The sequence below is a fragment of the Tursiops truncatus genome, chromosome 12, assembly GCF_011762595.2.
Source record: "Tursiops truncatus isolate mTurTru1 chromosome 12, mTurTru1.mat.Y, whole genome shotgun sequence".
NCBI classification, from domain to species: domain Eukaryota; kingdom Metazoa; phylum Chordata; class Mammalia; order Artiodactyla; family Delphinidae; genus Tursiops; species Tursiops truncatus.
The window spans coordinates 41905963-41927678 of NC_047045.1; the positions used below are offsets into that span (position 1 = coordinate 41905963).

General features: G+C 45.1%; 1 protein-coding gene across 8 annotated transcripts in view; it reads right to left on the reverse strand.

Annotated features, from left to right (window-relative positions):
• Nucleotides 1-3798: 3798 nt before the first annotated feature.
• TRAF3IP2 (TRAF3 interacting protein 2) overlaps nucleotides 3799-21716 on the reverse strand; it is a 41256-nt gene continuing 23338 nt past the window's right edge. For 3 of the 8 annotated variants that reach the window (XM_004311813.4, XM_019929585.2, XM_073789512.1), the window contains 7 exons: nucleotides 21212-21404; nucleotides 17730-17908; nucleotides 15587-15675; nucleotides 11845-11913; nucleotides 10654-10770; nucleotides 6818-6892; nucleotides 3799-4395 (listed from right to left, as the gene is read on the reverse strand). In XM_004311813.4, the coding sequence (XP_004311861.1) occupies nucleotides 4249-4395; nucleotides 6818-6892; nucleotides 10654-10770; nucleotides 11845-11913; nucleotides 15587-15675; nucleotides 17730-17908; nucleotides 21212-21404 (869 nt within the window). In that variant the 3' untranslated portion in view covers nucleotides 3799-4248. Of the gene's footprint in view, nucleotides 4894-6817; nucleotides 6893-10653; nucleotides 10771-11844; nucleotides 11914-15586; nucleotides 15676-17729; nucleotides 17909-21211; nucleotides 21405-21716 lie in introns of those variants that run through there. The other 5 variants (XM_019929588.3, XM_019929586.3, XM_019929587.3 and 2 more) reach the window with 5 other exon arrangements.

Consider the following 21716-nt stretch of genomic DNA (forward strand, 5'->3'; position numbering starts at 1 on the left):
CCTGGGAGTGAGAGAAGTATATTTATTCTGTAAGATAACACACCTGCTCAGTGCCCAGGAGGCTCATTTCCATCAGTTGCCATGGCAAACTCGTTATACTTCAAGGCCATGTGGCTTTGTTTCCTTTTGAGATCTGGTCCTTGTCCTACCTTTCCTAACAACTGCAACACAATGACATGGAGGCCTGCGACAGCATAATTGATTTCTCCTTCCCTCTATCAACGGTTCACATTTGTTCGGCACAGGACTGAGCCTGCCTCTTCCTTTGAACTCCTGGCTAACCATGAAGGCATGCTTCAGAGAGCTGTCCTCATTAACATTCCAGGTCTCCCTTCCCCATCAGCGATAAACAAGCCCCGCATCAACGGCCTCCTTCCTTCCAGCTTTACAAATGAGTGGCTCAGTTCCATGTTTCGCTGCCGATCCAGGTGCCCAGGCGCACAATGCGGGGCTAAGAAGCACGCTGGAGAGACTAAAAATAGAACAGCAGTTTTGGACGCATACCAGAGCAGCTACTTCATCTCAACTTGCTTTGCACACTAAGCCTAATGGGATCCATCAGGCATGAGTTCTCTCCCTCTCGCCCTCCCTCTCCCTCTCCCTCCCCGCCGCCGCCCCCCCCCCCCCCCCCCATCTACCGTCAGCACCTTCCTGGTGAAGGGAGCAAAGGAGGTCAGGCCAGGGACAAGAAGCGTGTGCCCTCCTGGTCTTAGTTTACGAGTCCTGGGAGATCTGGGGGCTGCAATTACTCCTTCCGTACAAGCGTTTCTAGAAAAGAGCAGGCAGGGCCAGAACATGGTCACCTTTGCCCAGGTACACTTCGCTCCTCCAAGACTTTCATTGTTCAGCAAAGGCTCAACTATCACTTCCTACACACCCCAGTAAGCATGACCTAGCCCCAGACTCAGAAGCTTCTTGGGCAGTTAAATAGAGAACTACACTATAGTGTTCCTCTTACAGGTCCCACCTGCTTGGCTTGAGGCTAAAGATTTGGGAGCAAATGCACCATCACAGATGGAGGGGCTGTAGCTCACGTGGGTGGGTGGGCAGCACGTGACTGCCCAGGGTCTGCGAAAGCCTCCCACCAGTGATTCTATCTGAAAGCCTTTTGCAATAGAAAATGGAACAAATCAGTATGAAGTTAGGAACATGCTGTCCTGCCTGGGCACCAGGCCTCCCCAGTGCCAGCTGTATTGAATGAGCGAGGCTCCTCTGTGTTGTTGATGTGTCTCCCTTCTTGCAGCCTCCCTCCACCCAAAGGAGAGTTAGCCAGACCCACACATTTCTCATGAAGGGTAATGCAGGGGTTCCAAACAGCTAAGTATTACTCCAACGAGTACCACTCGTGTAGAATTAGGAGTGGGAGGGAGAAAAAACAGAAAAGGAGAGGGAAAGATGACTATTACAGTATTGAAAAATAAAAGCCTTTTCATGGTTGTTGTTTTGGAGATTGGCCAGATACAACAAAAAGAAATCGATCTACTGGCGGGTTTTGTCTGTAAGCTTCTGGAAGGTGTCAAGATCTTTTCAATTATGCCTTGGTTTCATAGACTAGCAGGATAAAATAAACATGCCAAACTACTTCAAGAAAAGTCACCCTCCGTACAGCAATAATTAACCCCCCAAAGAATTTCCCACAGAACAAGTTGCAACATGATCGTTTAATCCCCCAGCCACCAGAGGACAGAGGTGCATCTTCCCTCAGCCTTCTCCTATGTTCATAAAGCTCAGTTTACCTCCAGGAGATACTGGGTCATTTGTTGAATAAATCTACCATCAAAACCCAGATAGTTTTCTAGGTTCACCGAATAAATGTCTGTAGACTGGAAGCCAGGGTGTTCTAGCCCAAGGGTGAGCTTAGCAGAGCCACGGGTGCTCTGCACCTCACTTTTCTCATGCCTAAAACAAAACTGCAGAGGTGCATGATTTCTAGGGTCCTTTCCAGACTGAAGATTCCCTGGCAGAAATAAATGATATGGGAATTAAATTTTCATTGGTGATTTCATTCATCCTTTCTCGTTTTGGTGGTGGTTTATTTGGTTCGTGGGCCCTTATAGAACGATATACCTTGAAAAATATTGCATAATTCTTCAGGGGGAGAGGCATTTCTTCTTTGTGACATTTTCCCATACTCTAACTTTCCTTCTCTTTCATTTGCCACTAGGAGGTGGGTCTCACTGATTCTTCTTGGTTCATTAAGAAGAAACAGAAAGATTGTGTGTTTTGAGAGACTCTTTCTGGATCATTTCCCAGCGGTCACAGGACTTTGCAATTCATTTGGCAAAGGTGATGGTGACAATGGGGCATTTGGCAAAGTGGCTGATGAAGTGACTGAGGTTAAGAAGGCTCCTGGCAAAACATCATGAAACAGGGTCTGGAATGTTCGAAACGGAGGGCCTGCCTCCCTCGCAGACATGGCTCCGAGAAGAGCTCAGTCTTTAAACAGATGATTTGTTTAATAGGAAGCAAAGAAAAACGGTATCAACAACAATTCTGGGGAGCATTGAGCTGAGAAAGAGCTAGTCTAATACTTCGATTGTAGCCATGAACTGAGATGCCTTTGAATAATACAGAAATTGAACTAACCAGGCAGATATTCTGAAACCAGTCACTGAAATTAAAAATCACGTTGTAAGTTTTCAGTTAGTCACTAAATATCAGACAAGACTCTAGCCTTGCACTCTGCACACGTCACCCCTAACATCAGTTTAGGTCTGAATAAAGCTTTGAGGCTAAGAGGTTATTATTACTGAGTCAGCCCTAGGCCACTTCCATCCCCTGCAAACCTGCAGATGAATGCATGAGGACCAGGATAACTTCCTTCATCATTCACCTCGGGGAGGAATAGTGGCTGAGGGCTCAGAACAGGCCTCCGAAGTGAGGAAGGCGTAGTAACATCACATTATTAAACCTCCACAAACTAGAAACATTTCAGAGTAATCATTGCTGATGCCACTTTTGTACAACTCTGTGTAGAATCTTTAATGATGGTGTCACCTCCAAAAAAGACAATAAAAAGAGAGGAGGAAGCCTTGATGTTTGTGTCTGGGGTGTTTTCCAGGAACTTTGAGTTAACTAAACAAGCACGTCAGTTTTACCAGGTCCCAAATGCTATGACTCTAAAGGTACTCATCATAAAGTCTTACAAATGAGGACTTCGGGTATACTAGCTTTTCTTTTCTCTTCCTAGTTTTAAAAACAAAGACATTGGGCTTCCCTGGTGGCACAGTGGTTGAGAGTCTGCCTGCCGATGCAGGGGATGCGGGTTCGTGCCCCGGCCTGGGAAGATCCCACATGCCGCGGAGCGGCTGGGCCCGTGAGCCATGGCCGCTGAGCCTGCGTGTCCGGAGCCTGTGCTCCGCAACGGGAGAGGCCACAACAGTGAGAGGCCCGCGTATCACAAAAAAACAAAAAAACAAAAATAAACAAAGACATTCACTGTACCCAGTAGACATCTAGGTTATAATGTAAAGAAAACTAGTGTTCTTTGCAATTCATCAGCAAGGTTTCTTATTTATAGTTGATAAGTACTCATCTTCCTAAGAACTATGATTTTATTTAGAATCACGGTTGTGTATGGTACGAAGTTGTTTTGTTCAAAAAATTCTACTGCAGGAATAAAGCTTTCAAGATTAAGTTAAAAGGGATTGTTTAACTCTCTGGCCTTAATCCTTTAATACAAAGTAGTCTGTTACATTTGTCTAATATTCTATTTAAGCAGCTTTATTGATGTCCCTGGAAGCACCTGCCTAGATAAATTAATATATATCTATGTCCTTTGAGATAAGTGAAACACAATTTTACAAAAGAGTAAATATTTTATTATTTGTACATGAATCAGTGTGGTCTAGAGACACACAGCATCTGGCTAACTCAGAAAAGTAGCCTAAAGTGATGGGAGAGTGTGGTCGTTGACATTTATTGCAATGTCACTTGTACTGTCTACTTGCTAAGTGCTGAGAGCCCATTCTGGACACGTCACACTCTTAGGAGGAACGTGCAGTGGGCTTAAGAAGAAGGGAATGCAGAGCATCCACGGCCTCTGTTTCAAAGACAAGGTCCTTTGAGGTCTGGGGTGGCCGGGAGGAAGAGGACCCTGCAGAACAGGTTTTCTGGGGTGGGAGGGCCCCTCAGGGAGGGACTGAAAACAACAGCCCTGAACGCTGCCACACAGCCTCAGCCAGAAGAGTGCTCGTCAGAACAGGGGCCCAAACGTGGCATGGCCCCCAGATCTGGGGATGGAAGGAGTCACAAGGGAACCACCTGAAGTGTGGGCAGAGGCCCTCGGGGGGGAGCCACATACTCTTCCTCTCTGAGCAGCCGCAGAAGGATATTTTTTTTATTCTTCGGCCAGCTGTAGACGTGAGTGTTCTGAAGCCAGGTGGGCACATGCTCCTAGGGGAGAGAGAGTGACAGAAGCAAGCCATTAGAGAAAAACCTGGACTCTAGATCCCAGATGCAGTTCCCAATTTTTCCTTCATGGGCGTCTCCTACTAAATTCTTCTGGGAGTTGTACTGTTTTGCTTTCGGAAGGGGTTCGAGTGTGAAATGGCTCTGGGTGCAAGCTGTGTAGCTTGTTATGGAAAACACATGTGTCCAGCATCTTCCTTCAGTCTCCCAGGCTACCTGCCCTTTGCATCTCAGTGTGCTTTTCATCATGATCCCATAAAAGGGGTAGGACCGAAGTCATGCAGAGTGGTGTGAACTCCTCTGTGGCTTCCGCAGAAGGGTGCCAAGGCTTTGGGCTTAATCTAATTCATTATCGTTTCACTCCAGCGACAGGGCTGGCTCACAGAGGAAGCCCACCAGATCCCAGTTATCAGGCAAAAGCAGAACCTGTAAGCCAGGGATCGTGAGGGTGCAGTTTCAGAGTGCCCTCGGGGAGTGGACATTCTGTTGGGGAAAGAAAGACAATGAATAAGTAAAATATATAGTGGGTTCAACGGTAATGCAGGCTGTGGAGAAAAATAAAACAGAGAAAAGGGGTAGCAAGTGCTGGGCAGGGATGAAAGATTTGCAGTTTTAAGTAGGGTGTGAGGGAGAGGTCTTACTGAGAAAACAAGCAAAGACGTGACAGAGTAGTGAGCAAGCTTTGTGGATGTCTGGGTCCAGGCAGCTAGGAGAGCCAGTGCAAAGGCCCTGTGGTGGAAGCATGTTTGCCAGTGCGGCCAGAGAAGAATGAATGAAAGAGAGTAGGGGAGGGGTTTTGGAAGTAGAGGGGGCTGTATCAGACAGGGCCTCAGAGATTTTTCACTGAGTAGATAGGACTCCTTTGGGGATTGCAGGATGAGCTTAGACAGGAGCACCTGCTGTAGGTCAGGCACCATGCTGGGTATTGATGATGCCCAAATGAAAAAGACACAATTACTGCCTTGAGGAGTTCACAGTCTTACGATGGAGTCAAAATGTAACTATTTTCTAGGCCATAACATGCCAAGTGGCCGGGGCAGCAGGGGGGGGTGCAGTCTGCCCTGAGAGCGGGTAAACAAGGGGACTGTTTGAGGAAGTTTAAAAAACATTAACAAAACCAACTAAAAGCTGGTCTGCTTTTTTCTATCACCATAACGCTCCAGTAATTCTAAACAATTACTCCCAACAGCCCCAGCCACGCACCACTGACTCCAGGTACTATAATTAAGAGCTCTCAAGAGAGGGACTATTCAGTACATCGGCACGGGGGAGGAGAGGCTAGAGGGATTGGGTGCTATGGGGATAAGCAAGAGTTTGCCGGACACACAACCAAGGAAGGGCACGGCAGAGCAGCGGGAGCACAAGTACAAAGGCACAGAAACATGAAAGAGTGGGGCGTGTGTGAGGGCAAGCTGAAACAGGCCACCGTGCCCAGGGCGTAGTGTCATCTGTGCGCACGGTGGCGAGAGGGAAGGCCAGGCAGGCAGCACAGCCCTCTTCTGACGGGCCAAGCACGCCATACTAAGGAAGACCGATGTGATCTTGTAGTCAGTAGGAAACCACCACAAAATTTCTAAGCTGGACAGAGACAGATCAGATCTACATTTCGGATGTTCTTCTTTGATGGCAGCACAGGGGATGGCTTGTGCAGGGTCAAAGTGGACACAGGGAGACCAGGAAGGACATGTTGCAGTGAGAGCAGTCAGAGCCTGGGCGAGGGATGGAAAGCACACTGTTGGCAGGCTGTGAACTGCGCAACCCCAGGGGTCCCGTTCCCATAAATGGAACCCTCCCTCACCCAGGGCAGAAGTCTCAGTGCAGTCCTGACATCTAGGGATCCTCCAGGGGGGGGCTGGGCCTGAGCTCAGGGTGCCGTGGTGTGGCTCCCAAGATGTTTACTACACTGCTGCCTTCGCTTCTCCAAGCCTGGCGTGGGACCTCAGATGTTTTTGCCCCCATTCTCCAAATCTGCTGGCCTGCCCTTCCAGTGAAAAAACCCTCATATGACCCACAGCAAAGTTCCCTTCGGTAACTGTATAGGTTTAATTCCCATATTCTACAGCTTTGAGAGCTGAACTATGTGTAACCAAACATTTCCGTGGAACAGCCTGCAAAAAATGCACACATCTCGACTTTTATGTGCAAGAGATAAGAAGTATCAGATGAACAGTCTCTTTTCGTCTCATGAGTTACAACACAAACTACTTCTCTGTGTGTGATGGCTGCTTGAACAATTAGGATGGTCTATCAGGTAAAGCTCTGAAACCTTCCTGATTCACGCTGCTCAACTGAGTGCTACAACCTGTTGATCTTTCTGGCAACACTGCTATCTCGAAGGATGGATAAAGGGCTGACAAGCTTTTCCATTTAAAATCCCAGATAACAAACAAACCATTTGTTTGTTTACCTTCTTAGCATTTGGGAAGAGCACAGGGATGAATCTGAAGTTCATACTTCCTTGTTTTATGAACTCAATCTGCATCTGGAAGAGAACACACTTGAAGGATTAATTTCAGGAATGAGGATGAATCAATGGTACTCACGATCATGCAAGCCCTCACGGGATTTTTATTCTGATTTCCTTCAGTGCCACACACTCATAACTTTAAACTCTCCATCACACATGTATGCCATCTGCTCATTCATCGGTCATGTATCGAAGGCCTATCGAAAGTCATGCTCTGTGGTCAGGGGGCCTGGCCGGCACCACCACCTTCTCCCCCATGCTGTGAAGGCAGGCCCCGCACCCCAGTGCCCGGGTCGTGCTCACACTGGACTCTCCATCTTGTGCATATCTTTAACAATAGCTTCTGTCTCTCCCCAGTCTTCTAAAGACACTCACTTTATCTTCTCATGCCATGGGTCCCTTTGACAGTCTGGTAAGGACCCCTTCTCCAAATAAAATGCGTAAGAAAATAAAACACCTAAGAGAACGAGAAAATCTAGGAAAATAAAGGAACTATTGTTACTGTTATTGAAAACCACTTGTCAAATATTTTTAAAATATGTAAAAAATAAAAGACCTATTTGAGATTAAAAAAAAAAAAGTCATGCTCTGTGCTGGACTTGGGGTTTCAAGGACTAGGATACTTTACAGGGTGTGCTGAGGTGCCTCATAGCAGTTCACAGAAGCCACTCATGTGCATCTCTTCCCAATTCTGTGTTCAGTGACTTCACATTGGTAGGTTGAAATCGGCCATGTGAGAGTATTTGTACCATGGAAATGGGCAAATGCTACAAATCAGGATCTTTTTTTTTTTTTTTTTTTGAGAACCAGTTTACCAGACACCATGGATATAATTCCTATCCTCACAAAGCCAGCGGTTTAATGAGCAGGCAGGAAGGAAAACTACCGACCACAGTGCAGTGTGAAAGGTATGAACAAATCGCTGTGGAAGCCCAGTGGGGGCCATCCTTTTCTACACCAGTGGTTTGAAGGAGTTACAAGGGAGTTGTCATTTGGATACTAAAAGAAAATAGGAATTTGGTCAGACAGGGAAAATGGGGGGAGGGGAAGAACATTCTCAGCAGCGGAAACAGCATGAGCAAATGTCTGGAGGTGTGAAGAAATGTTTGTGGGGTTGGGACCAGCTAGTAATGCGTTGAGGCCAGAGCACAGGAGGGCAAGGGAGGCTGAGGGAGGCCGAGGGAGGCGAGGCTAGGAGGTCAATGAGGAAAGCTCCGTCTGCCAAGCTTTAGGTTTCCCACACCACTTCCAATTTGCTCTGACACTGTGGTGGCCCTGCAAGACTTAGCTGCCAAGAACTCTATCAAAACCAGAATTTTCAACGTGAGAGGAGTTAGAGCCTTTCAAATCCTGTAACCAGCACAAAGCTTTCAATCATCTGATGACAAAGGAGATGAGGAATTATGTGTTCCCAACTATCTCATCTTCCAACTGATTTTTATAACTGAGAAGTCTTCACCATGCATGGGAATAAAAACAGAACAGAGAAGAAAGTGACAGTGGTGATGACTGAAATCACCATAGAAACAGCCTCATAAACACTCACTCTTACACTCACACACACACACACACACACACACACACACACACAGTCACAACACACACAAATCTTCCATGAGGTGTTTTCTCAGTGCCATCTCACATTAAAAATCAGAAGACGACACCAAAGGCATATTTTAAAATGACCCGAGTGAGGTGCAACTAAAAGCACCAACCACACGAACACAAACAAGTGAGAGGAAGGGTGTAGGGCCTGTAAGTTAAAAGTGAAGAACTGGATTTAGTCCCTGACTTCCAGGACACTGCATACTGTACAATTTTGCTTGTCCACTAGGCTACCCCGGCGGTGGTGCGGTTTCATCATCTCTTATGTTTCCAGAGATGGGCCTTCTGGGAGCCATTGGCTCTATGATGCAGTTACTCATGGGTACCTCCTCGCTCCCTCTGTCCTGGAGTTTTCTGCTGCTTGGAGGGGACCAGGAAGCCAGCCAGGTGGGCAGGAAGGCACTTCTGCAGCTGGCCTCTTCGACCTCTCCAGTGATGAGGAAGGGCCCGAGACATCGTTGCCCCAAGAAACCAAGTTTGGGGACAATCTGGTTCATGGTTGGGCACCGTCAGAAAAGCCCTGAGGTCCAGCTGCCTATTACTGCCTGGCGTCACCACACACCAGCAGAGCTTGACAGGACCTGGAGCCCTTCACACACAAGAGCTGTTGGCTCCAGGACTGGCAGTTCCTAGACATGAGTGCTTCGGGGCCATGCAGACAGCCGAGGGATAGCAGCACCCAGAACCAGCCATGACCTTTTAGGGCAGAAAGGGTGGCTTTCCTGGGCCTCACCAGGGTCTGTCAGGCTGGGTAAGAATGGAACAGGAGGGATACTTATCTCCTGACTCCTTGGCCTCACTCTCTGACCTCCCTACCTTGCCTCGGCTTTTGCTTTGCGTTGGTTCTGAGCTCAAGTAAGTGGTCGGCACTTGGTAGAAGAGGAGCCAGAGACTCTGAAGACCCAGATGGGGAACACCCACCCAGCCAGCCTGCCTTTTTCCGGTACTCCCGACCCACAGGACAGACCTGGATTTCAGTCCGCCTCCCCTGAGGTGAAGCTGCGTGTCCCTGACCGCCTGACTGCCTCCTGCCTGGTCCTGCTTACTTATTCCATCTGGGCCATGTCTGCTTCCTGCCCCATCTTCCTGTCTTAATCAGTGACCTTTTATGCCCATTCCAGGTGCCTTCCCCCCTTGTGGAATGCTCGAGCTGAAATGGAGCTTACAAGTTCTAGACCAGTGAGTTTCAAGCCTTTTTAAGTCTCAGAATCCTTGGTAAACCAGCCTGAGAAATGCAGACAGCTCTGGGTAGGGTGGGAGGCCCAGGGCCCCCAGCACATATGGGCACCTAAAGGGACTCTACAGGAGAGTGTGACAGTCACAAGTCTAGCCCGGCATCCTAGTCAAACAGGCACCATCTCCACAGGCTCTATACAGTCATGAAAAGCAGGGAGGCTGCTTGTCCATAACACAGCCAGTTCCAAAGCTGGTGATACTTTCAGTCAGAATGTTCTGTCAGATGCTAAGTCGAACTTCCTATAAATGTCTCCCCCTGGTTTGAGTTTGACCAGGCCCCCATAGTTCAGGTGTTGCTCATATATCATGAGCTAGAAACATCCCTTCCCTTGACCGAGCATCTGATCTGTGCCATGTGCTCCACAGATATTATTTCATCCAATCTTCACAACAACACGGTATTAGTGACCCATTTTCTGAATAGGGACATGGAGGCACAAAGAGGTTTAAGCCTTTGGCCGGTGGTCACACAGCCTGTGCAGGAGGAAGCTAGATTTGAAACAGTCTCTTTGACACAACAGGCGGTGTCCTTCTGGCTGCACTACTCTGGCTCTCTGAAAAGGCAGGGGACAGAACAGGACACAGATGCAGGAGCCCACTCCCCTCACGGCCCTGTCTCCCGCCACCCCACCACACCCCCCAGGTTTCACATTTGTTGACAAACAACCAAGCCAGTGAAGCACTGCTTTCCAGAATCTTGGAACTTAGAGATCACACGTTAATCTCCCTGTTACTGAGAGGTACACTGAGTCCCAGAGGTGTGGGGACTTGCCCCAGGTCCCGAAGGTAGGCGGAGCGAGAACCAACACCCGCCTCTCCTGCGGGGGTTCTTCACCCATCAGCCGGCTGGTCTCTGGTGAAGGACAGGCCTTCACAGAAGAAAGTGCCCGACTCCGAGGGCCCAGGGCCGGCGAGGTGCTGGTTTCCTCACTCACCATTCGATGAATGTACTTAGTATGTAAGCCATGCTCATCCTCGTCCAGCTGCGACTCAGCACCTTCCACATCCTGTTTGTATTTGGGGCTGATTGCTACAATTATCATCACTGTCTTCTGTTAATGAGAGGGAGAAAGCATGTTTATGGAAGTGTGGTCCATTTGGTGAAGGCAGGCTGGAAACCGGCCAGCAGGACTGTGAGCCTTCTCTGATACACTGCAGGATGGAGGGCCGGGCCTCCATCCGCAGAAAGCGAAAGGCATGGCCCCAGCCCAGGCAGACTCCTGCCTCCCCTCCTCCCCTGTCTCCCTCCCCAGCTCCCTTCAAACACCAAGAGCGAATGGCTCCGGCTCTCCTAGATGGACACGGTTCTGCCCACCGATTTCTACAACCATCGCTAATAAACGTCTAATGAAAACCGGAATCACTAAGTGACTCTGCATTGTGGCAAAATGGCTCCGCAACGACAACGAGGAAAACCCCCTCCCTCGGGCAGCAGGATCTAAGCTGTCAGTTACTGCACCCTTGACTGCCCTGCTTGCCGAGGAGCAGACCCTTCAGCACAAAGCAAACATCAGGCTGCAGACAAAAGGAAAAGCCTCAAAACCCCAGCCTGCTGAGACTCTGTCCCCCACCGCTCCCTCCGAAAGAGGCGGCCGACACGGACAGGCTGGCAGCAATCAATTTCTATCTTGTTAAAGCACAAAGTGTCCCAGTGGTCGGTATAGATTCTGTCAGTGGAAAACAAATCACAAGGCTGTGAGGGGGCGTCGGGGGCTGGGGGGCTGTGGGCAATGTGCTGCACGGCCTGTGAGGCTGCCCTGGAAACCCCTTCAGCCTGATCCCACAAAACATTTGGGGTGGCCTCAGATTCAATTGAATTCTGCCGCTCCCTCCCCACTCCCCGCCTTCATTTCCTCCTTTCCTATTCTGGTCAAAAAATTGTTTGCTCTGATTGTTATCAACCACCTGTGTCTGGTTCGACAGTTACTTCCTGCCTGTGCATGTCCAGGAGGGTGACCCCATCCTTCCTTTCCAAGTCTTTGCACGGCTGCCAACAAGGGAAGCTTTGTTGGGACTTTGTCTGCTTTGCCCTTGGTGGGTGTGCCAGTGCTTCTTTGATAAAATAACTCCCCAAGCTAATTGTCTTACTCACAAGAAAAAAGTTCAGAATTTTGGAATGTACTTACATCCCTAAGGTAGCGTTCCATCCACTTAATGATATCAATGCCTCGGATTCTATCCTCAAATATGTCAATCTACAAGAAAAAGATGTGGAAAGTGACTCTTAATGAGAAGCTCTGTCTAGATGCAAAGCAAGAGAAAGCACAAGAGGCTATATATATTTAAGACTGAAAAAGTCACTAATGCTTTTTGCAAGGAGGAGCCGGTAAATGTAAAAATCAAGATACAATTTTCTTAAAATGTTTCCTATTTCAAGATTAGTAGGCATTTGAGTATTTAGTATTTGTAATTATGTTTTAAAAATCTGAGAGACATAGTAGACCATCAGGTGCATGTAAGCCAGCAACATACGCATATATATATATATATATGTCTGTAATTTGGAAGGCAAACATGATTCTGGAGCATTTTAATGGATGTAATATGCATGTACTGAGATACGATATGGTACTTTGCTTGCATTAGCCAGGTCATTATTATGGTATTATGTCCAGTTTCGATCTATATATTTAGAAAGGATTGCATGAAACTTGAAACAAGTCCAAGAAACAGTCACAAAAACAATTACTGAGATGGTGGGGAAAAGGTTTATGATGAAAGTCAAGAAGTAGAACTCCTGGGCCTTGAAAAAACTGGTATTAAATATCAAGCCTTCGAAGGGGAGAAAAACCAGTTATTTTCTGTTTTACAGAAGACTAAATAAGAAGGCCTTTCTTGGGCTCAGCCTTGTTCTGCAGCCAGAGAGCAGTGTGTTTGTGCACAAGGTGCTCACGATTGGAAGAGGGGTTATATACGGAAATGGGCGATACAAGGAGAGTGTCCTCGAAGAGGGGTTATTTGATTCAGCCACACTGCTCCCAGATCAATGCTCCTACATGTTATGCCGCCATTTAGGGCCCATCAAGTCAAGTCCCAGCCATGCAGCAAGCTTCTGTGCCACCCATGATCCAAGCTTACCTCTCTTTTCCACGCGTGTCCTGTCTACTTTACTCCCCACACTGGTGTCCCCTGCACCCTAAAGCACAGTGCAAGCCCCCCTGCTCTGTGAATCCTCCTCACGCACTGACTTCCTTCTCCTCACCTTAATGAACTCTACCCCTTTGTGACCACTGGTGGTGCTAGACGATGAACACATTATTACAGCATTCTTTCATTTACTGAATGTCTTATTGATGTCTGCCTTATCTCTTCAACGTGGTTCTAAGCTTCCTATGGAACAAGATCCTGCCTTGTGTACACCAAACTCAGATACATATAGTACAAATATGAGTTCAGAATGTCCTTCTTTTTAACTGATAGAACATCAAAAATGGAATGGCTTTCCTTTTGGTTTGGACGATTCCTGCTTTAAAATGTCCAATGGCCAGTGACTACACTAGGTAATCTTGAGAGAGCTTCTGCAGCTCTCCGAGGTTGTACCAATTATCCATTTCTGTTCTACGAGAGAAGCAATGTGATGTCAGGGCTGGGAAGAGACAGGCAGCTTGGCTTTCCTCTTGGCTCCTGCCCTTCCCACTTGCATGACTTGGGAAACATTCCCGAAACTCTCTAAGTCTTAATATTTTCATTTGTAATATGTGGTTAATAAACCTGCTTCCTAGGGTGGTTGTGAGGATTAAAATGAGTTAGTGTGGAAAAGGCATATCAAAATGCCAGACATGAAGTAAGTACTCAATAAATGGTCATTCTTATTATTACCCCAGCACCTAAATCCTTCCTCGCTATGGAGGTGGACATTCTGGGCGGCACAATGTGCTGGAGATCTTCCATTAGTCTCTCCAGAACTATACTAAAATCCACAGCTCCTGTCAGGCCAACTTTTCCACCCAGCCACTATTATGAACTGAATCACGTCCCTCCAAATTCATATGTCTCAACATATGTCTTAACCCCCAGTGCCTCAGACTGTGACTGTATTTGGAGATAGGGCCTTTGAAAAGGTGATTAAAGTAAAACGGGGTCTTATGGGTGGGCCCTGATCCAATATGACTGGTGTCCTTATAAGAGGAGATTATAAAGAAAGACCAGAGGAAAGACCAGGTGAAGACACGGGGAGAAGATGGCCATCTACAAGCCAAGGAAAACACCTCAGAATGAAAGCAACCCTGCTGACACCTTGATCTTACATTACTAGCCTCCACAACTGTGGGGAAATAAACGTCTGTTGTTTAAGCTCCCCCACCTGTGGTATTCTGTGGCAGCCCTGGCAAGCCAATATAGCACCCCCTTTAGGTTGCAGGTGTCGCTGTTCCCTTGCCTCTTTAGACCTCCTGCTTTTGCTAGTCCTGGGATATTGAACTATTTATTCCCTGTGGATTCCCTAAAACTCACCTAGAACTTTGAAAATTGTCCCTTTATTAAATTACCCATTAAGTTTATTTTTCTCCACTAAGGGGACCTTGATGTATCAATATAGTAACTTAGCTGTCCAGGATGGGGTTATGGGATTCTACCACAGGCTTCAGAGTGATGAGGATCAAGGACAATTTTAAACTTGGCCTAAGCAGCCCCTGATTGTTAAGGTCACAAAAACCTGTCCTCTTCTCCAGAGACAATCACTATGTTTATTTGGAAAGGACCCAAAGTAAGATCTTTTCTGAAATGTTGACCTTATGTCTTGTAATTTGATTTTATATCATGGTTGCCACAGTGTTTCTTATCCCAGAAATGAGAAACTGAAATGTTGGTCTCTATACAGTCGTGTATTTATATAGTCATGAAGTTGGAGTGTATAAAGTATATACTTCTAACAATTTTCATGTACTTCCATTTAAAAATAATTATAGACTGAAGAAAAAATTTGAATAAAACTCGTGTCAGAAATGCTAAATAATCTTTAAAATTGACATTTAGCTACTAAATGTCAACATTTATCCTTTATCCTTCAACATTCCTATTTGTAGATATTTCCCTTAATCTTTCACCACTCTTTAGAATTGACCATCTCTAAATACCCAGAGGAGGTCTCTGGGAAGGAAGAGAAGCGATCTCAGCGTTTGAGGAAAGCCAGTCCTCCGAGTAGCCTCCTGTGGTTCTCTATTTATCCTAAGGAAAACTTACATGGGTTTAAGCTGAGCTTTTTCAAAGCACTGCAGGGGACTTGAAGAGCATGTGCTTCCTGAGATTTCTTAGGCTAAGATCACAGTGAACAGCAGGGCTGGGGCGTCTACCTTCCTGAACTAGCCTAGACCAGCCGAGAACCTGGCCAGGTACCTCCCTGTCCAGAAGCATTGCTGCTGCAGCAAAGTGCGGATGGACCAGCAGCTTCGCACAGTGGGGTCCCCAGGCTGCAGGGGCCTCCACTGCAGACCTCACGACCCAGTGCAGAACGAAAGGACCTTGTAAGATGAGTAGGTGACCTGGTGAAGCCTGCAGCCTCCTGTACCACAGGAAGCATAACCAAAGCAGGCATGATTGGTGAGGATGGGCAAAGATGCCAAGTGCAGTGAGAGCCCAGCGTTTTCCTCAGGCCGGGCACCAGCTGCATACGTGCTCAGCGTTTATGCCGTTCTGGCTGTACGGAGGCACTCGGGGTCACTCAAAAGGCATGCAGGAAAAACATGCTGGAGACTTTGGAGAGTTTAAACTCTAGAAAATAATTACCTGAATCCATAAGCATTTAGTTCATAATCACGTAAATCAAATAACATAGCTTAAAACATCAACAGCTCTTTATAATTTTTCTTGTTTTTCTTTTCATTATACTCACTTTAACAGTTCAGTCTTCTCTTTGGATAAAATACTTACTGCAGTTTGGAAGCCATTTACCAACAAAAAGTTCACAAATTTCACCACCTCCATGGCCGTGTCCATAGAATAAGTAATAAAGACTTTCCCTAAGAGAGATTTTTCACATTTATTAGAAAATAGTCAAATTATTCTATTCTAAACCACACTTGAAAAGTGTATGCAATGTCTTTTGTCCTTCTAGAATAATGAAGGGAAGCCTCAGGATGGGAGTGGTCTAAGGGCTATGGCTACAGCAGGGTGAACTGGTGTCCTCAGGACATAGATCTGCAGGCCCAAAGGGGCAGGGGGTTCTGTCCAAGGGAATGCAGACTGCTCAGGGTGCATGGAAAGGAGAGAGGGTTCTGGCAGGCTGAGACAAGCAGAGGAGGTCTTCTGAAAAACCACATGATGCGTTAACAAAAAAATCCATCACCCAGAACCTGCGGGGCCTTAAGATCAGGCCACCCCTGGTATATTCGAGACACTTGGCTCTGTGCCCAAAAAATACTCTCACAGCGGGCCAGGAAGTTGAGCCCTGCTAAGGGGCCACCCAGCAGTGTCCTCTTTTGATCTCATGATGCTCTCCGCTGCCCTGAACTTGACAAGAGCAAGAGAGGAGAGGGAGAAAATGGTTCTCCTCCCCCTTCTCCCCTCACTGGTGGGGGAAAGGCCAGGAAGTTGGAGTAGACTAAAGCGCAGCTCAGAAATGTTACTAAGAACTTCAGCAGCTTGAAGGAGAGAGCCCGCCTCTGGCAGGTCCAGCATCATTGACTCCCTTGCTTCTCCCTGAGTCAGCCTAGAGCAGCAGATGGGATTGTGCCCATAAGCCTAACCCAGTCAGGGTGAGAACCAGTGTTTTCCCAGGCTAAAGTCTTGGGTAATTATCTGGCTAGCGTGTTAATGTGGTAGATGAATAATCTCTCTGTATTGGCTTTTAGTCTGGAATCAACTGGCTACATCTCAGGAAGCCCTGGGGCAGAGGGTGGAGAAGAAAGCGGGGATTGGAGAGAACCTACTTATCTACGCTTAGGCTCTTGTTTTTTGAAGCACAGCTCTCAAATGGAAGTATGTTCAGCGGTCATGTTGACTCATTTAAGCAGCCAGGCATATTGATAGCACTCTATTTTCTTCTCGACACCTAATACTCAACCAATTCCTCTGTAAGAATTTTAGGACTCCCTTTATAGGTTATGGTAAGATAAATATGGTCTATAAACGGACACCCAGACTATATCCTAACATCTTCCATTCTCCAGAAATGCTCGAAATTTAAATGTCTAAGATTTTAAGATTAAAACAAAATTTAAAAAAAAAAAAAACAACAATGGATCATTGTCATAGAAATCTTTCAGAGCCTTAAATGACCAAAGAGCATCGATTCCCCCAGTTGGAATTAACAAATGCAAAGGGCTTAATTTTAAGTTGGTTCAAAGCAGTGCCTAGATTTGGAAAGGGCTTATTAGAATTCCAGCAAGCACAACAGAATATAACAATTTCACAAGTAGTGACTGTTTTCTTAAGATTTCTGGAACTTACTGTCCTGACAGACCTTAGTATGAGAACATTTTGGTGATATTTCAAAGTGGTTCTGGCTGCAAAATGTGGAAAAAGCATCATCACCTGACACTTAGTCGAATGTTTCTTTAAATAAGAGGCTTAGTTTGCATTTGGTTGTAAAGCAGTATGGAGAATGTGAGACTGCTTTTTCCAAACAAGATTGCTTATTCCTACAGGAAATGACCTCGTTCTTGAAGGCTGCTGCTAATTTATGGTGAGACGCTAGATCCCTGGCCAATACCACATGGACATCGAATCAATCTATCCAGGGACAAGTCCACTTAAGAGCATCATTTAGAAGAGGGAAAAAGCGTGGGGGTCATTTGTTGTTGGAGTACATGTTGAAGAAAAAGCTAGTCGTTAAGCACTTTGTGAGTATTGCAGGTAGTGTCAGAATCACTACAAACAGGCCTACAAAATGCTGGTTACTTTTTTTTTTTTTTTTTTGCTGGTTACTTTTTTAACAAAAAGGAGAAAAGGAAATTTCATTTCACTGTGTAGTATGTGAGAGATATCCAAGATTATAGATGAATAATCATCAAGTACTCTTAAAGTATAAGACCTGACAAGAAGAAGGAAAAAAACAACATCGCAAACAACTTACGCAGTTCTTCTGGCAAATTGCTTGTTTTCAGAGTTCCTCTGGCTGGAGGGTTACTTGGGGGTCTAGGGATAGCAGCTGGGGATGGAGTCTGGGGACCCTCCGGTCTCAACTCTGCAGGACACTCCAAGGACCCCTCAGGAGCACCAGCTCTATGAGGTGGCTGGTTATAAAGCCGGCCCCTGGAAAGGAATACATTCACAGTAAATGTTCATGTTTTATAAACACAATCCTAGGGGGACAGAAAGCCTTTAATGACTATGGGAAATACCAGTGAGCTCTCTCTCTCCTCTGCCTCCATTTCTTTCCTGACCCAGAAGGACAGAGTTTTTTTCTGCAGAGATTTTGGTCAATGAGCAATTTGGGGGGCTGCCATTTATAAGGGCCTGTGCTAGGGGTCAAAGAGGGAAGCAGGATTTGATTTCTCAATTTAAGGACTGTCTAATGGGGAAGATAAGTCTCAGGTACAGTTCGGACAAGATCACCAAGAAAACAAAGTAATACAATGGGTGACATACAAGGTTTGGTGTTTAGGCATTCTGATAAAAAGACAACTTTTAGCTCACAATAGATAACATTTAATTATATCTCAAAAGATAGAAAAGACCATGTAGGTTTAAAAGTATCTATGTTAATATACGAATGAAAATCTGATTTTGAAGACCCTTTAAAGAGGTTTGTACCATATTATTATATGGCATCTTTATTATTATTTTGGTCACCCAAATATTCCCATGAACAGTCTGCTGAGAGGAACAACCAGATGCACTCGTGTGAGATTTGGAAGGTAGATGGAAATGGAGGCCATGCTTCTGCCACTTCTGTGGTTTCTGTTGTTCAGGGCTGTCTGTCATGAGGTGCCGAGTTCATCAGGAGGCATCCCAGTGTCCCGTTACAGCTTCACAGTGTCAAGGGCAGGGCATGGGCATCCGTGTTTTTGCCAGTGCAGACCTAGCAGGAACAAAATGTTTCCAGTAGCTGAGGTGGTGGCAACTTCCGGATTCTGGAGTGTGCTGTGGCAGCATGGCCTAGAATGGAGGGCTCCGCGGTGGCTTTCTGACCCTCCGCCTCTCTGACCATGCCAGAGGAAGCAGCCTCTCTGGTCTCCTGTTCTGTGACTTTGCTCTGGGATCATTCCTGGAAGCCCAGCCTAAAACTCGCTCCTCCAACCTCCAACAATGTTGTAAGTACCCAATTCCCTATATTAAATCCCTCCTGTTTACAATAGCTAGAGTTGCTTCTGTTTTCTGTAACTGAATTCTAACTGATATGGAGACTAAAACTGTGTCTGTAATGTTTTATTTCTTCAAAAAAATATGAAGTAAATGTGGCATTGTTAACATTTTAAAAAATGTAGGTAGTGGGAACAGGAATGTTTGTTATTTGTTATGTTTGAAATTGTTTTATATTCTAAATTTTACAAAAGTTTTGAATATAAAATCTGTGTGTATATGCCTAGATTGTTGCTTATGATTTCATATTTTTACCCGAGAGTATTAAAAAAATTCTGAAAGTCCTATGTAACAAGATTTAAAATAAAATTATACAGAATCTCAACTATATTATATTTCTAATTGTGAATGCTTGAGGAAGTTATTTTTATTTTATATTAATGTAGAAAAAAATTTTTTACGAAATATGCCTTCATCTAATGGGGATCCAGTTCCATATTCTTTTTGCATTAAATGCCTTTGTACCCAAAGTTGCTTAGTTGTTATAAAAGACGGTTGCTTACTTGACAAAGCAAAGGCCTTGATAATATTCAAAAACTTTCATATAAAACAATATTCATGGAGAGTAATGACAGAGTAAATTTTCTGTATTAAGGTTCTCTTTCAAAAGACCAGTAAGAGGAGAATTAGCTTCATTACCTGTACTTATTTTTCATTATCTTAAAATGATAAAATAAATCCAAGGAGACCATAGCAGGCTTAAATTGATGTTACAAAAGCGGTTACTCTGTACTACATTTGCTATTCTTCTGCATATCTAAAATTATTTCAAAATAAAAGTTTAATTTAAAAATTACTATTGCCTCTCCTATTCAACAGTAAACATAAAGATGCTTAAATTTTGTTTGTTTTCTTGGAATTTTAGATATTTTTTCTGCAAGAGTGCTTATCTGGCTGTAAATCATTACTTAATTCCATTATATAAATTCCATGCAATTTTGTTTTTAAAAAAATAAGGCATCTGTCTGCAAAGAAAATCTGAGGGCTTGTCGGCTTTTGAGTGAAGAGGAAAGGCAGATGTGCCTTATCTGCCATTGTAAATAGAGTGGGCTTTTTTCTTTCAATAAACTTTTGGATCTGATTACCGATTTCTCTATTTCTGAAAAAAACTGCTTTAATAGGACCTTCATATCTCATTCCATTCTCAAAACAGAATATAGATTTACTCTGAGTGGTATATAAAAGTCGTGCTTGAGCAAGAGCAAACATTTTATCTACTCTCTTTCCAATTTTGTCATCAATTAGGAAGCTCCATGTACATGAGTTGTTCCTGTACGTTTTAGATCTATAAATTAAGAGAAAAGGAAAACTTGAAGAGTCAAAAGAAAACTACTGGGCTTCCCTGGTGGTGCAGTGGTAAAGAATCTGCCTGCCAATGCAGGGGACACGGGTTTGAGCCCTGGTTGGGAAGATCCCACATCCCGCGGAGCAACTAAGCCCAGTGCCACAACTACTGAGCCTGCGCTCTAGAACCCACGAGCCACAACTACTGAGCCTGCACGCCCAGAGCCCTTCTCCACAACAAGAGAAGTCACTGCAATAAGAAGCCCGAGCACCGCAACGAAGAGTAGCCCCCGCTCGCCGCAACTAGAGAAAGCCCGCACGCAGCAACAAAGACCCAACACAGCCAAAAACAAATACATAAATAAATTTACAAAAAAAAAAGAACAATGAAGAGAAATATGATTAAAGGATTAGACAATTAAAGTCAAGAAAAACCAAAATTGTTTTTCTGGAAGAAGTATCGGAAAGACCTAATAATGGTGTTCAACATGTGTGAATTCTTTTATTACAAAAGAAAATAACAGGTTATTTTAAATTTCTATTAAGAACGAATTGAATTTAAAATTTCAAAGTAAGAAATGGTCTTAAACAGGTGTAGAAACTAAGGATATAAAAAAGAACTTCATAGCTTTGGAAGTCAGCCATAGTAAAAATAAAAAACTATTTCGTGGGCTAAAAGGCCAGGGGATCTGAAAGTAAAAGAAGCAGGTGTGACTTAGCATCTTAAGAGCCTTTCCTTCAAGAGCATTTTGACTAGTCACCAGTGGCTTTATGTGTCTGGTAAAGAGATTCTTATCAACCAGTTTCCCTTTCCTCCTGACCTGAAAAGTCTAGGTGGGGTGTTCCAGTGTGGGACTTGGTCAGCAGCCTGGGTAGCAAACCAACAGAGAGTTTAGATACATTTTGATTGCGTTGGCATCATTCTTTTTCATGTTAGAACTGTTTGAAATTTGGCCCCATCGTACTTACTGATACCTCAGGAGCCCTAGGGAGGAGCAGTCTCTTTGTGGAGGCCTCTCCTCTTGGTCCCAGGGGCTGGGATAGTTCAGGACGACCTTCTGCACAGGGTGCAGGCCTCTCACACTGGCTCCAGGTGGGGCCTGCCCAGGTAGAGCCGGCTGGATCACTTGCTGGTAGGCTGTTCGAGGGTAGTCGTGGCCATCTGCAGGTAAAGACAGCAAAGAAAACAGGGAAGGCTGACCCTAGCTCCTTTGTGTGAAAGGAGAGGTAAGCTCAGTGCAAATTTTTGTCTTGATACCAACTGAGGGGTCCAGATAACGTTTACCACCTCTAAGATGTTTGCCATATTTCTGTACTATTATTTACTTGATTGCTTTCATGAAATTGAGTCATTGTTTTTATTTTTTTCCTAAATAAAAACATCTGTGAAATCATGAGTTTGGTGTTCTAATTGGAAAGTACAAAGCTCCACATAGGCCCCTATTTAAACAAGATGCTTAAAATAATCCAAACT